Below are 15,760 nucleotides of genomic sequence, written 5' to 3' on the forward strand. Positions count from 1 at the left end.
GGGGCTGCAATCATCAATTATGTAATTGGGCAGCGCGAGCCCGGCTGGGGTGCTCAGCAAGGGTTACTCTCTCATTACATAATGCAAAGATGCCTGGCAACCGCACTGCAACACATTCAGGGCTGGGATGCCCTGCGTGGCTCAGTCCCTCACCCTGGCTTGCCTGGCTCACAGTCAGCAGCCAGGGTGCTGAACTGGGTGTTGGGCCTGGCGCCTTGGCTGTCACGCTAGCAGCAGCACTTCCGGGGGACAGTGGCACAGAGCATTCCTTTCCAGCTTCATGTTCGTGCGACACACAGACAGGAACTAGGAAGCTCATTCACCTTCCTGGTTTCTGTCTGGAGGTGTGTGAGAGCGAACAGGTTAGGTCGGTGTAACATGAGACGTGGCATGGGAGGTATTTGTAAGCAAACCCAGAGGTACTTTTTAAAAACAATAATTCTTTTTTTGTGTATGTTTGTTGGGGAGCTCTGTCCAAGCCCACTGAGGCAAAATACCTGTAAACTTCCTAATTACCATATGGATTGCACCAACAGAAGTGACTTCACAGAAAAGGACATTGCATGGCGCATCATCAGTCTTTAATACTTGGAGGCACCATAGAAGTAACTTTAGAATAAGTTGACATAAATAAGCCAAGTGACAAATAACTTTGTGGTGCAAAATACCTAAATTGCACTATTGTTATATGTGGAGCAACTCTATATTCATTAGGCTTTTCCATTGTAATGGCATGATGCATTAACATAAGCTTTGAAGTGAATCAGAATAACTTAGAGCTGCAGATCAGGCACAATGTGATTAAATAATTTGCTCAGGATCACACACTTGGTTAAATGATGTGGACAATTTAAGCGACCATGCACATCTTTCCAGGCTTAGTTGATATAGATATTTATTAAGGTTTTGCTGTACATTTCATGTGCTTATTATTTATATAATACATATAAAATATACTTATTTATAGCAATCCATTGGAAGCAAACCACATTACATAATAAACTAGCCTTTCATAGTAAACCTACCATACATAGAAATATGTTGAGCAATGGGAGTATGGCTTTAGTTTCATTCTCCCCATTCTTCATGCAAAGTCACAATAGCATCATGCAGATTAATGTGAGCCTAACAAATCTTCCTTGGATTTTAAAGCCATAGGGCTTCATTACGGGTTTGGCGGTAGCCATGCCTGTAACAAAGGCACGGCTGCCGCCAAACCTGTGATTTTACCGGCACCCGCGAATGAACAATTACCGTGTCATGCCGAGTTCGGCGGACCCGGTAATTGCCCATTTGCAGGTGCCGGCAAACACGTGTCGGCTGTGATCCCAATAAATCACCATTCACAACATTGGATGGCGCTTTCTTGCCTGTTCAAAGACATCATAGCATTTTCAACTAATTCTAAGGACTTGAACAATAGAATATTGAGTCTTCTGCGCAGGACAACAGCACATACTATACTCTTGTTACATATAAATGTTGTGTGCACAGTGTACGTCAGTGGAGGTGCTGGGTGAATTTTGGTCTGAGTGAGTGCAAGAATATGTGTGATGACTTTTGTGTCTGAATGAATGATAAATAATGCATTGTTTGCATGTTCTAGTGGAATTAAGTTTGTGAATGTTATGTTGTGTCACTGGGTGCATGGCAGGCCGACTGAAGATGTGTGGGGGCTCAATTGAATTTTAAAGATACGCCACCAGTCTTATGAAAGTTATAACAGAGCGTCAGCAATGGACTCTTGTGCTGTAGTAGTTTTGTTTTATCCCGCAGGGATTTAAGTTGTTTGACCGACGTACAAAATCGCGACGGAATTAACCATAGTCATTTTCGCTGCAAATAAGTTTTAACCTCGGTACAAAAAACAAAACCATGTCCCCTCAAACCGCCAGTACACCCATAAACCTCCCCCAACTTACCTTTTTTCCATCTGCTGCCTCTCCTGTAACCTGCAGCGTCAGATCCATCCCTTTAACGCGGGTCGGATCTGACGCTGCAGCCTCCCTTTTCTTCTTTCTTCTTTCTTTTTTGTTGGGTCCCCTGCCACCAATGCTGAGGAAGCGGGGGACACCCCTGCAACCGCCAAAGCCAAAAATACCAAACAAGGGCTCAGGAGGCCACCCCTGCAACCACTGCTCTTCATGTTCGGTATCTTCGGCTTCGAACTAATGGGGATGACTGAATTCGGTCAAATCTATCATTCGACCAAATTTGTTTTAACAATTTGGCCGAAACGATCCCTCAGAGCCACCATCAGCCCTCCCTTCACCCCCACCCCTTTCGTTCAGTTGACATCTCCACCCCAACATTTTCAGCAAAGTTTGACTCTCAGGCCCCTGTGCTCTGGAACTTACTACCAGCTGCCATACGTCAAAACCAAAGCTACTCTCTCTTCAAAAAGGCTGTAAAAACCCATCTTTTCAACCTTGACTGAGCTCCTTCAAGTCTCACCCTCTCTGCTGTTTCATGTCTAGTGTGTCCTGTATCTTGTTCTGTGTGCGCCCTGAGGCCCGCGGGCATGTTGGCACGTTATAAAAATTAAAATAAATATTTATTTTTCGCACTAGCAAGTGGTGCCAGATATACAATGTTTTGAGCACAATGCCATTTTGATTAATCATTAGAATTTCACAGATCATCATTTTTTCAAAGCATATCCTTGTGGGTGCAAAAGCCCATACTTTGAATGTCTCTTGCCTTTTCATCTCCCACTGTTCACGCTTTTCAACAATGTTTTTGATAGGTATGTTTTAGAATGGAGGTGTCCCACTTACCAATGACCACACTGCAATATTTAATACATGCCAACACACCTAATATATTTTACTCCTAAGCCATTCCTTCAAATGTACTTCTTTTAGTATAAAGTCACCATATCTTTTCTATATGATGTCCGCCAGATACAAATGGAGAGATTGACAATGTTAATGCTGCCTTAAACTTGTTCATTTAATCGTAACAAAAACACAATTGAATAATTTCAACTGATACAAGTTTATTTTTTAATTTGAAAATATTTTTTTCCCTACAGTTTTCAAATAAAGTAGTTGCTCATGTTGCCTGTGATGTCCTGCAGCTGCTGGTTTCTTACTGGGAACATCTTCAGGATTATGAAACATCATTGTCCAGGAAAATTTCTGAAGTATGTTTTTCTTCATCTTCTAGGTATACTTTATATGGTCTGTTCATACATTTTATTTCAGAAAAACACCATCTTTCATAATATGAATCAAGTTGGAAAGCGCTCATAACATAACACAACTGTTCATAGTTTATAAAAATGTAAGAACATTTGTAAAAGTCTGATCAAATAATCAGAAACAATTGTTCCACAGTGAGTATACCAGCTATCAATTAAATGTTTCTCTAGCTCATATTCTCAGTGCAATTTTCAGAAAACTCTAGCGCCACTGCTACAGCTTGGTCTGGGATTAGTTTAAAATGTAAAAAGTGCTGTGCAACATAATCTGAATCCTTGTGACTGTAGCAGTGGCAACAATGCAGCTAATGTGCACATTTTGGACGTAGTAATAAGGTATATGAACCAGCCTAACTCTATTAAACACTAGCCATACCCCACAGCGTTTCCTGGGGTCTGTAGCTGACATGCACGTGGGGGTCTACTATAGCCTTGTGTATGTTATATTGTGTCGCAACTGCATATTTTTGAAAAACCAGAAAATCAGCTATCTCCCCAAATCGCCTACACTAGTAGTACATGGCAGGACCCCGCTCCAACACTGTGCATGGCAAATGGGTGGGGTTGGTAAACATACACTGTTGCCAGTACACCCTAGACTGGTATGCTGACCGTGGGCCTAAATTTCAGCACATCAACTGTTATGGGGCTTGAGCCAACCCCGAACACACAAACATACTTTCACAAACATATATATAGGTTCACACTTTTGTATTCCTAAAACATGTTGGAGATTAATTTCACAAGAGATATTCTGTTACTTTAATTATCTTTTATTCGACTTGGAGCTACAAACGGAAGAAAATTACAAAGCTTTATAATTTCATTAAATACAAATACATACGATTAAAACAATAAAACAGATAAGATCAAGTGATGAATAAAATACAGTTCATCAAATTTATTTTAATACAAAAGCAGAATACTTGTAGCAATTATTGGGGGTGAGAAGAAGGAAAGGGGATAATAAAATGCTTGCAGCCCCCAAATTTCAAGAAAAGTAACGCATCAAGTGTCACTTGTAAATAAAAGCCAATGTGCCCCAAATTACACTCTAGGCCTCAGGAGCCAGGCACAATGTATGAATTTGGGCATTCTGTAGACCCTTTACGGATCGTCGGATTTCTTACACAACTCCAAAGCCTCAGTAACTGTACGAACACCTAAAAATCTTAGACAAGGTTTAAGATATGAAGCTCTCAGTCCCAGGGTTATAGGGAAAAAGACAAGAAGTCTGTAACAGTTTCTTCACAAATATTACAAAGGGGCAAATACTCAAGTTTTCTAGCCCCCATAGTGCAGTGAACTTTGCCACCTTCAGTGTGCCCAGTCTAAAATTGGTGTACAATGCACGGGAGCAGGGAGGGTTAATCCTATCCAGATATTTTTCAAACCCAAAGTCATATTTTACTGCTGCATAATTAGGCACCAGCTTTAAATTCCCATATGCTACGACCATTTGCCTTCTATGAAATTCATCATGCAATCTAGCCTTAATGTTGTTGGACGTTGTTTTGTTGATCAATGTAGGTTGGAGCCAAGCCTCCTGCTCATTCAGATCACAAAGACCCTTCCTGACGTGTGCCACACATGGCAGTTCCATGGCTCCTTTAAGGCTTGTCCGATGTAACAAATCCTCCCTGAAGATATGAAGTTCTGGAGTCTGCCAAAACCGTAGCCAATACACAATAGGTTTTGATACAGCAATCACGTCTTTGGGGCACAGTTCAATTTCGAGATGTAGCAGAGCACTCAGTGTGCTCTGAGGGAGCCATAAAAAAGGTCCTTAAGGAATTTATTTTCCACCCCACTCAATGATTTCAAATTTGCATGCCCCCACCCAGAGGGCAGCTGCTGTAGCCTCTTTCCTGTTGGGGTCCAATGCTGGGGAAATGGCGCCCCTCCCATGCCTGTTGAAAAAGGCATGTGTTCCACCACTATACTTTTCTACTTTTACCATGGCCTTTGCCAACTGGCTTGTCCAATGCCCGCTATCATGAACTCGTGTTCGGAGGTAATCATATAACTTTACTTGTTCAAGAGGCATATTCTCCACCCCAATGTCAAGATTCACGTTTGCCAAATTTGGGCCTGAACCCCTTTGTTTTTGTTTGATCTGTGTTGAGGCTCAAATGTAGCTCCTCGCAACTTCTCATGAAGGATGACAATAACCACTTCAGACCCCAGGACGTAGTGGACAAAATCACAGCGTTGTCCACAAAAAAAAGACCTGGATATCTTCTCTGGCCCAGCTTTGGAGGATCTTTGCTTACAACGAGCAGCAAATCAACCACCTACTATATATATATATATATATATATATATATATATAATAATAAAAGCTGGGCTAAGACGCATCCCTGTCTCGCACCTTTTGTAACTTCAGGTTGGTCAGTTACCTTTCCATCCAGGCCCACTCTGACTGTCCATATAAAGTAATTGGATTACATTCAATAAACCAAATGGCATTCCCCTTTTCAACAAGACACGCCACAGGGAGATCTCACGTAACAGAGTCAAAAGTCGTCCTGAAGTCCACAAAAGTGGCATACAGTCTCCTTTTGTTCAGGACTTTATATTTTTGGAAGATATTAAAAAGGCGGAAGCTCTGATCGACTGTACCCTTTCCACTTTGAAAACCCGCCTGAAGCGTGCTTATGGTCTCACTTTCTTTTCCCCAAGACTGTACGTGCCCCAAAATCACTTTGGCAAATTCCTTACCAAAACTATCTAACAGTGATATGGGATGATAATTTGCTATTCTCTGCCCCACACCCCCTTTTTATAGATTGGCGCAATTTTTACCGAGCACCAGGATTCAGGCGACGTAGTCTCTGGTGTCCAGAGCACAAGCAAGAGACTCCCACAGGTACATTTCCTTCTTTTATTTTTTAACAATTCGCTTATACTTGGAGCGTTTCAACCGAAGTAAAGCTTTGTCAGTAGGTGATGCTTTTGTTAAGACTCCTACCCATTCTTGCTTTGCAGATGCACACTGTTGGTCATACCATTCTACCTTGGTCAGTGCTTTCTTTTTAATTTGGCACTTGTGTAAGTAACAAAGGGAAGTATTCCTGCAACAATTTCTCCATAATTTTCAAGCACCTCATTTGCATTAACTTCATTCAAACACACCTTCTCAAGATGAGGCAGAATGGGCACTATAAAGGCGCGGTCTGAAATAATTTCTATCCAATTTTGCCCACTTAACACCTCTACCTCCATAACCAGACATAATTGAGTCCTGATTAAATACATTTCTAGATTGGGACAACCTGGGCGAGCATTCAGGCTCAAATTATGCCATCAGGGGTCTATGATCACTATCGTACTTTCTCAAAACCTCAAATTCTACAATTTTCAACCAGGCACCAGCTGATATAAATATGTAGTCAATTAGGGTTGAGGCGAGCATTACAGACCCTGAGCCCTAACTCGGGTAATGTTCTAATTGTATTGATTGCCATATGGGCTTTCTTAGGGCTAGGAGATATTGACAGTGGAATGTCCCACACCTCATCTTAGTCGTCCCAGATCCCTTCCAGCTCCAAGAGTGGTTCAACCTGCATGTTGAAATCCCCTGCAACAACAGAGATCCCACCCCTGAAGCTGGATCCTTCCATAGAGAAAACCAATTCATATAGTTCTGTGCTAACAACCATGTAATTTGGTCTATTGTAGACTTTAAAAACTGATATAACTTCTCTTTTCTGAGTTATTACCATATGTTGAAGATCTGCCGACTTTGTTGTGTAGCTATGCCCCCTCCAATTCAATACTGAATCGACCCAAATCAATAATCCGCCATTTGGGCGGCTACAATGGATTGCATTCTCCCGCAGATTCCTCATCTTGAAAAATATCCCATCCAGCATCCGCTGTTTGGTAAATGTTGACAAGGGGCGCAGTGCAGCACTGTGTTGTCTCTCGACCTGCATGCCTCCACCGCACAACTCCAGATGCCACGTCAGCAGTACATATACCTCACCACTACGCCCCCTACCTCTGTTCCATTTTTCTACGCACTTTAGCAAAATGTTCTGAACACGCTCAATATTTTTTGTAACAAAAGAAAATGTATTCTACATGTTGTGCCATAAGCTATTGGGTTTTAAGTGCTGGCAGGGCTGCAGCTTGAAAATGTCCATCTCAGACCTGCACAACATTTGTGTGTGGTTCCTCGGGGAGGAGCATGACATTGAGCAGTGAGGATCCTGTTAGCATATGAATCTGAAGGCGCTTGGGGGAACGATCTGCGAAGTTGGCACTAGGAATGCTTCCTTCAAGATCCCCGGCCCGATCAGTCACCAAGTCTTGAGGCCTACTCACGAGAAAGACGGGGATCTCAAAAAAGCAAAGATAATGTCTAATTCTCAAAGTGAGTCTGACCATTCGGCATCCTCCCCCATTAAGAAAAGGAAGTGCAGTCGTGACTCCACTACGTCAGAGGAATGGTGTTGGGGAGGCATGGTAACACAAGTATGACACTGACACAATGGGTACAATTTGTAAAACTTTTATTGAAATTGTTGTGGTTGGAGAAACTCTTACTTTGTCCTATAACTAAGAGGAGAGTAGTCTCGACCATCAAATAATAAATAACGCGTTCGTAGTGGAGTCCGACAAATCAAAATGGCCTATGCTAACAAAACATAATGCCTGCCCTATCTCTTGTACAAAAAGTGTAAAAAGGGGAAATGTATGCAAAAGGAAAAATCAGTGTTCAAATGAATAAAGGTGGTTGAACCAGCTCTGCTCCCCATGTTAGACCTCACATAGTAAGGCGGTCCCCGTAGGCAGGATGACACACTCTGGCTCGGTTTCCAACACACTAAACCATTAAAAAACCTGGATCGAGGCCCGCCTGGCATTCCATGTTAAAGTCTCTTTTCTTGCCTTCCAAAATAATGTTTCAACTAAATAATTCACAAAGGTTGCCCTCTGTCAGACTCAGACCTTTTTACGACAAAGTTCAACACAAACTTGCAAGGGGGGGGCTCCCTTCCCCAAGCTTATTATACTTCGGCCTCCCTCTGTCGGGCTCGGACCACTTTTGGAGGTCGAAAACTTACAAATGTGCGTTGCTTTCTTTGCAGACCACCGCAGGACTACTTTGACTCAAAGTTTACAGTTTAACTTTCACTCCCCCATTCTCTTTGCTTCAAAGTCATTCACATGTCTGCCTTTCCTCGCGTCTCATCCACATGCGTGCAGCCTCAGGTCGCTTGCCAACTCACCGGCTGTGTGTGTCTCTTTCTTGGTTTGGTGATATCCAATTCACGAGTTAGGTTTAATACCACAGGCTTGGCCTCGCCTCCCCACCTCTGCCGTTCACCCGGGAGGGTCGCTGGTGTCCTTGAAACACAATGCAGTCTTCACTTGTGGGATCTGGCTTTCTGCATGTGTTTTCCACAGCCTGTCGGAGGCAACAACCTCCAGTAGGGAAATTTTGGGGTTTTGAACCCGTTGCTCTTGCCTCTTGTTTCATCGCTCTGCCCCAGTAGGTTTGCCTTCATCTCGGAAGTACTGCTGATACTCTTGTTCCGCCTTGCTCAGAGTGTCTTTGGGTTCTGCCTTTTATTCGTGTGAGGAGAGGTAATTGGTATCGGGTTTATGCACTTAGAGTCAAGTGCCTGACTTTGCCTGACCCGATTTTATAATTATTTTTTATAATTGGTTATTTATAATGCGCTTAATACCATGAGGTTTTTAAGCACGTACCCAGGGATCGAACCTGTGTTGCTGTCGCGACCCTCGCCCAAAACCCCCTCTGGCAAACCCATTGGCCAGGTGGAGTCAGGACTCGGGCCTCTAGAGCCTGGCATCCTCTTCAAAAGTCCTCATGGGGCCAGTCCTGGCGCCTATGGCGCCAGGCTCATTCACCATGAAAAACAATGTGCTTGGGAACTACTTTATTGTATTGTCAGCCAACATGGAGGCATCCACATAGCTTGGTTCCTAAGAACCTAGCTATGCGGTCTAGTGTTTTGGGTGTGGTAGCCTAGGGACTACTTTACCTGGACTATTTTGTTGGAGCTATTTAAACCACACCCGAGCAAGACAACACGCTTCGCGTTACTTTGCAGCTGGCAACGTGACGCTCACCGTGTCCAGCTATTACCTCGGAGAAGCAGAACCTGCAAGGAGACAAAAGGAACATCATTAGCAGCTGCATCTTACCTGCAGTCTTCATCTTTAAACACTCGCAGCTACTGAGAACAGCTTCCTCGAATCTGCACGCCTCCCGGACAGAACGACCTGAAAGAGGAAGATAGAGGCAACATTAAAGAAAGCAGTAGAGACGTTTACAAATTACAAACTGCTCAAAAAGCTTACCTGGCTGGTCGCCTCTCGGCTAGCACCACTGCGGACATTCCACTCGTGCTGAAGAACACCGCGACCTACAAGGAAGGAAAACACAGGTTAGCAAAGGCAAGACTTCGCAGCACTGCGCATAGCGCTTACTTACCGCATCATAGCGCTCTTAATGCACCATCATTTACCAGCGGAGTTTCAACCATAGCCAGTTCGCTGCGCTGAAGCTCCGCATACCTAAGGGAGAAAAAAAGAGACATTTTAAACAAAGAAAGGCATGCAGGATAGCAACAAAACTAAAGAACAGCAATAAGACCTACCGGAACAATATCAAACAGGCCGGCGTCGGTGAAGTAACTGGACCGCACTCGCCCATGAAAGACAACGCGCCCCTGCAAAGAAGGCAGGACGGAGAGCATGCCTAATTCTACCACAAGGTGAGGAGAGGGCGCCAGAGGGACTTAAATCATACGGGGGTGGAGGGAGGATACTTATCCCAGTCGGTCAGTCTTGAACACAGTCCTCCTTTATTTTCAGGCAGAACCTTCCCAGGAGATCACATCAGGGCAAAGCTGAGAAGCATATCAGCGAGTAACCCGGCTGGGTGGCGTCCCTGTGGATACCAGGTGAGCGTAACAGTTGCTCCGCATCTTCTTGCTTCCAAGGCAAGTGCGTTGCCCCTGAGCTATGCTCCTCAGCGGGACATGTCCAGTACAATGTTTGAAAGTTAATGTTACTCTGTCACCCTCTTCCTCTGCCAAGTGTACGTGTTATAATGGGGAGGGGTTGGGACCTTGGTGAATCCTAAAATATAGGATGGGTTGGTGTCACACTCGCATGAGTCTCCGCAGGATCGATGGAGTTTGCCGACCTCTGCCCTGCCCTCTCCTCACCCGGAATACTGGGAGTTCTACCTCTTAGTTTGGAATGGCGAGCTCTCCGTCCTGCCTCTGCAGGGGTGCTATGGTGTGGGTCAGCTGGCTGTCGCACTGACTTGGTGCTGGTTTTGCTGGTTGCTGCGCTGGTACTGCGATGCAAACACCACCATTTATATTGGATAGTGAAGTCTTGTGCTCCTAAAGAGTGTCCCAAGGCCAGTTACCTCACTGGACCCTTCGTACTGCGGGAATAGCAGATGGGCAGAAATGGATCCCTTTTCGGATCAGTTAAGTGCTATATGTCCATATAATCCCAGTTGCTTCACTGGGTTAAAGCATGTGAAAAAAGTTCAGTTTTATATTGTCTATGAATGTTTTTGCCAACAATGTGTCCTCAAGTTCTAACCTGTCTTTCCTTGTTCATTTCTCTTTGCAGGTTGCCAAAAAATCACTTGGGGATGGAAAATCCGGAAGCGCTTGCAGAGAAGACGAGCAGGAGTGACTTGTCGGTCCGCGAGTGGAAAATAAGTCGCGAAACCTCCAGACAAGCGCTGAAAACGTGAGTAGAAAACCGCTCATCAGCTTACGCCTCTGTTCTTCTCTTATCAGGAGCAATGGTCGCAGTGAAGAAGACTGATCTGCCAGTCACAAGGGCTGAAGAATGCTGTAGAAATCTCAGGAACCAGGTAAGCATGTGCTCGCAACTACAGAAAGCACACGAAGCATGGGTTGCTCATTGGGCGTGGCTTTTATAGAGAGCCACGCCCGAAGACTGGAGTGTTCAACTTAGTTCTGGGTTGGCACAAAAGGATCCATACTAGTGGAAACAGGAAGTCGCATGTTACTCTATTGGAGTAGGGAGTATCAATGGATGAAATGGATATTAACCCTATCCTTGCTCGCCATGCTCTCACCCACAGTGCTCCTGCCTGTTTTCCCCTCTTGCCATCATGAATTGAATATAAAGTTGACTTGGTAGTAGTGCTAGCTAAGCTAGTGCCCATGACAGTCCTCCCCCTCAAGGCCCCTCTCAAAGGTGTGCTTCCTGGACCAGGCTTGGTGGGATTGTTCTGATGGTATTTGAGTAGTAAATGAGGGGCATGAATGTTCTCGCTTGGCTCCCATGACCTATCTTGGGGCCCATATCCCTTCCAATCCACTAGGTAATACAGGGTGCTTCGTACTGTCTTGGAATCCAGTATTTGTTTGACCTCGTACTCTGGTTCCTCCCCTTTGATTTCTATGGGGTCTGGTGGAGCTAGTGTTCTAGTCCCAGGGTGTACAGGTTTCAACAAGGAAACATGAAAAACTGGGTGTATGCGCATTTGTGGTGGTAGCATCAACCTCATGGCAACAGGAGTAACTATGCTTTCAATTGTGAACGGGCCTAAGAACTTGGGTTGGAATTTCCTGGCCCCTTTTAATGCTATGTATTTAGATGCAAGCCATACCGAATCTCCTGCTTGGTAATTTGGGGCCTCTCGTCGGTGATGGTCAGCGAGCCTCTTTTGTGTAGCCTTGGCTGCCTCAAGATGTTCTATTGCATCTTTGGTTGCTTGTGAGATGTTTTTGTGTAAGGTCTTATGGCTGGCATTTCGATGGCCTTTGGCGGGTCGTATGTCGAAGTTCTTGTGTTGCGGCCATAAAGAATATAAAATGGCGCCATGCGTGTGGAGGCGTGTACTGAATTATTGTATGCGTATTCAGCTATCCACATGATTTCCACCCAAGAGCATTCTGTCTGATGTAATAAACAGAGGTATTGCTCCAGAGTCTGATTTGTGCGCTCTTTTTGCCCGTCTGTTTGCGGATGGTGACTGGTGGACAACCTGATTTCTATTCCGGCCAACGAGCAACAATGCTTCCAGAATCATGACACAAATTGGCTTCCCCTATCGGAGACTAATATGGACGGAAACCCTTGTAACTTCACTATGTTATTGAGAAATACCCGAGCCAAGGCCTGAGCAGATGGAATGCCTTTTAAGGCGATGAAATGGGCCATCTTGGTGAATAAATCTACCACCACAAGGATGGTGTTAAATCCGGAACTGGGTGGTAGGTCTGTGACAAAGTCCATGGAGACGGTGTGCCAGGGTGTGGGTGGTATCGCCAGTGGTTGTAATAAACCGGTGGGTCTTTGTCTTGAGGCCTTGTTCTGAGCACATGTTCCACATGAGTTGACAAAGTCGTGGGTGTCTTGTCGCCAAGTTGGCCACCAGTAGGATCTTTCAATTTTTTCAGCAGTCTTTGCCACTCCTGGGTGTCCTTCAATTAGTGAATTGTGGTAGTTAGTATTTCTTCCTGCAAGGTGCGCGTTGGAAGGTAAAGACTATCTCGGTAATACGGTAGGCCGTCCTTGATGGAAAGGTTAACTCCCTTGTTTCTCCATATTCGTAATTCTCTTATGTACAGGCTGTCCTTTATCTTCTGCTTGAATGCCTCCCATGTAGAATCATCTCCACACAGACCCAGGATCTTGTCACCAAGGATGATGTCCACCGGATCAGGAATGCTGTAAGCTTGTTCCCCTTTGCCGAGCGTCTGCCTTCCCATTTTTTACTCCGGGCCGGTAAGTGATCACAAAGTCATATTCTGATCGGAACAGAGCCCAGCGAAGCTGTCGGGATGATTGTGCTTTAGCCGAGCGCAAGTACTGGAGATTTCAATGATCAGTTATTATGGTGATGTATGCTTGGCTCAGAGTAAATAATGCCTCCATTCCTTGAGGGCCTCCTTCATCGCAAGCAGTTACTTATCTGTAACTGCGTAATTCAGTTCAGCTGGAGAACATTTCTTCGACCAGAAAGCCACGGGGTGAAGGAAGATGACCTGTGTCGGGATTCCGTTGGGGATAAAACCACTCCCATGGCTACACTTGAAGTGAAGCGTCAGTCTCAACGGTGTAAGGGAGGTCTGGTTGTGGATGTTGTAATACGGGGGCTGACATAAATCTGCTCTTTAGAGCACAGAATGCCTCTTCTGCTGCGTGAGTCCATTCAAATTTTCGGTGCTTGCGAAGGAGAGTAGTGATAGGATGCACCATGTGCGAAAATCCTGGTATAAAACGTCGGTAGAAGTTCGCAAAACCAAGAAAGCTCTGCACTCCCTTTAGAGACGAGGGTGACGGCCAAGTGAGGATCGCCTCTACTTTCCTGTTGTCCGTTCGGATCCCTTGTGGTGACAACACGAATCCTAGAAACTCAACTTCGGTGACATGGAAGGAGCATTTTTCAAGCTTGGCATATAGGTGGTTTTCGCGTAACTTGTGGAGAACTGCTCGCACATGTGCTACATGTTCTTGTACGGTAGCCGAGTAAATGAGGATGTCATCTATGTACACTACGGCACATACGTCTAACAGTTCTCGCACGGCATCATTCATGAAGTGTCGGAATGCTGCCGGCGCATTACATAGCCCGAACGGCATTACCCGATACTCGTAGAGGCCGTACCTGGTGCGGAACGCGGTCTTCCATTCAGCACCCTCCTTTACGCGCACCAGGTGATCGGCCCCTCGAAGATCCAGGTTCGTAAACACTTGCGCTTGTCGTACTTGGTCGAGCAACACAGGCATTAGCGGTAACGGGTACCGGTTCTTTACCGTGACCTGGTTTAACACACGATAATCGATGCACGTTCTTAGGTCCCCCTCCTTCTCTGGGACGAAGAAGAGAGGAGAAGCCGCGGGGGATTTGGAAGGGCGAATAAAACCGTTTGCGAGATACTGGTCCAAGCAGGTCTTTAGATGGGCGTTTTCCCCTTCTGTCAGGGCATATATGCGACTGCATGGGACTTTTGCCCCCGTTACCAGGTCTATCTGGCAGTCATAGGAACGATGCAGGGGCAGTGCATTGGCTTGTTCTTTGACAAATACGTCTTGAAAGTCCTGGTATTCTTTGGTTTAGGCCCCTAGTATTCCTAATACTGGGAGTGTCTTCTGAGATGCAGATATCGGATGTTTTGGTGCCTGGCCTGTCTCATAACAGTGTCTGCAGTCCCTGGGAAAGGTTAACGACCTACTACGCCCATATATGAGCGGGTTGTGTTTCTCGAGCCAAGGTATACCAAGGATCATCTGAAATTGTGGGGCCGAAATCAGATCAAATGCAATTTCTTCCTTATGTCCATCTTGACAGAGCATAATGACCTTTGCAGTACAACGGGTAACTGGGCCTGATAGTAGCTGAGTTCCGTCGACAGCGGTTACATTGTCTATGACTTCCTTTGCACAGACTGGTAAACTGATTTTTTTCTGCTGTCTCCAAGGCCAAATCATTCCCAGTGGCTCCGCTATCCACAAATGCTTAAAGTGCGTGTAACCTGGAGGGCTGGCGTTGGTCCACGATGGTCATCGGGATGGTGAAGTGGGAGGTCAAGGGATTCTTAGTTGCGCTCGACAAACCGACCTCTGTTTGTCGGGCGTTCCGCCTCGGTTGCTTCCTTTGCTCCGTCTATAGCTCCAACTGTCTTTCTAGGGGGGTTTTGCCGGGCAATTATGGAGAAAATGGCCAGATAATCCACAGTACAAGCATAACTGCTCTTGCCGCCTTCTATCGCGTTCTGCCTTGGTGAGTGGACCTCGAATTCCACCCAATTGCATGGGTTCAGGATGTGCTTCCATGGGCTGGCGAACCGGCGTCTCTTTGGGCCGCATGTAGAACGCCCGGCTCTCAGAGCATGTGCGGTCGGCCCTCTGGGTTTGTAAACGGTGATCAAGCTGAATTGCTAGGTCATTGTATTCGACGCACCCAGCAGGCCGGTTGACTACTTGTGCTAGGACGTCTTTGAGTTCCCCTCGTAGACCTCGGTATAATAGAGTTGTACGTTTTTCTTCGGGTCAGTTTGTTTCGGCTACCAGACGATTAAAAGTTGCTACATAAGCCAAAAGATCCTGATTTCCTTGCCGAAGAGATAACTCCTCATCCAAGGCCTGTTCTTGTATGCTACAAGCGAAGAGCTTTTCCAACTCATGCTGAAAACCGGCAAAATTCAGGAGCAAAGGGTTATCCCTGTTGACTAACGGCACGGACCAGTCCGCTGCATGTCCTATCCCCCACCCCCAAGTATGACAACACAAAGGCCACTTTTGATTGGTCTGTGGGGAACAACCCTGGTTTGCACAGGAAATGCAGACAACACTGGTTCATGAAAGTTCTGAACCTTTTGGGTTCTCCTAAGAATCTCTCCGGAGGTGCCAGTGGTATGTTGCCTGGAATGACTACTTGTACTGGTGCTCCTATGGGTTGGGGTGGTGGCGTTGGCATAGCCGTGGCTCTCCCTGGCAATGGAGCTAATCCCGCTTGAGTCTGTAGTAATTGGCAAGCAATCTCGTCTGTTTTGTCTCTGTTCACTATCAGTTCAC

The 15,760-nt window shown here is 45.5% G+C and overlaps 1 protein-coding gene across 4 annotated transcripts in view; it reads left to right on the forward strand.

Annotated features, from left to right (window-relative positions):
• RALGAPA2 (Ral GTPase activating protein catalytic subunit alpha 2) overlaps positions 1–15,760 on the forward strand; it is a 3,672,963-nt gene that overhangs the window by 2,104,744 nt on the left and 1,552,459 nt on the right. For all 4 annotated transcript variants that reach the window (XM_069608069.1, XM_069608071.1, XM_069608070.1 and 1 more), the window contains one exon: positions 3,035–3,145. In XM_069608069.1, coding sequence (XP_069464170.1) covers positions 3,035–3,145 — 111 coding nt within the window. The remainder of the gene's footprint in view (positions 1–3,034; positions 3,146–15,760) is intronic.

This window comes from Ambystoma mexicanum, chromosome 4q (assembly GCF_040938575.1).
Source record: "Ambystoma mexicanum isolate Mex_15411 chromosome 4q, UKY_AmexF1_1, whole genome shotgun sequence".
Lineage (NCBI taxonomy): Eukaryota > Metazoa > Chordata > Amphibia > Caudata > Ambystomatidae > Ambystoma > Ambystoma mexicanum.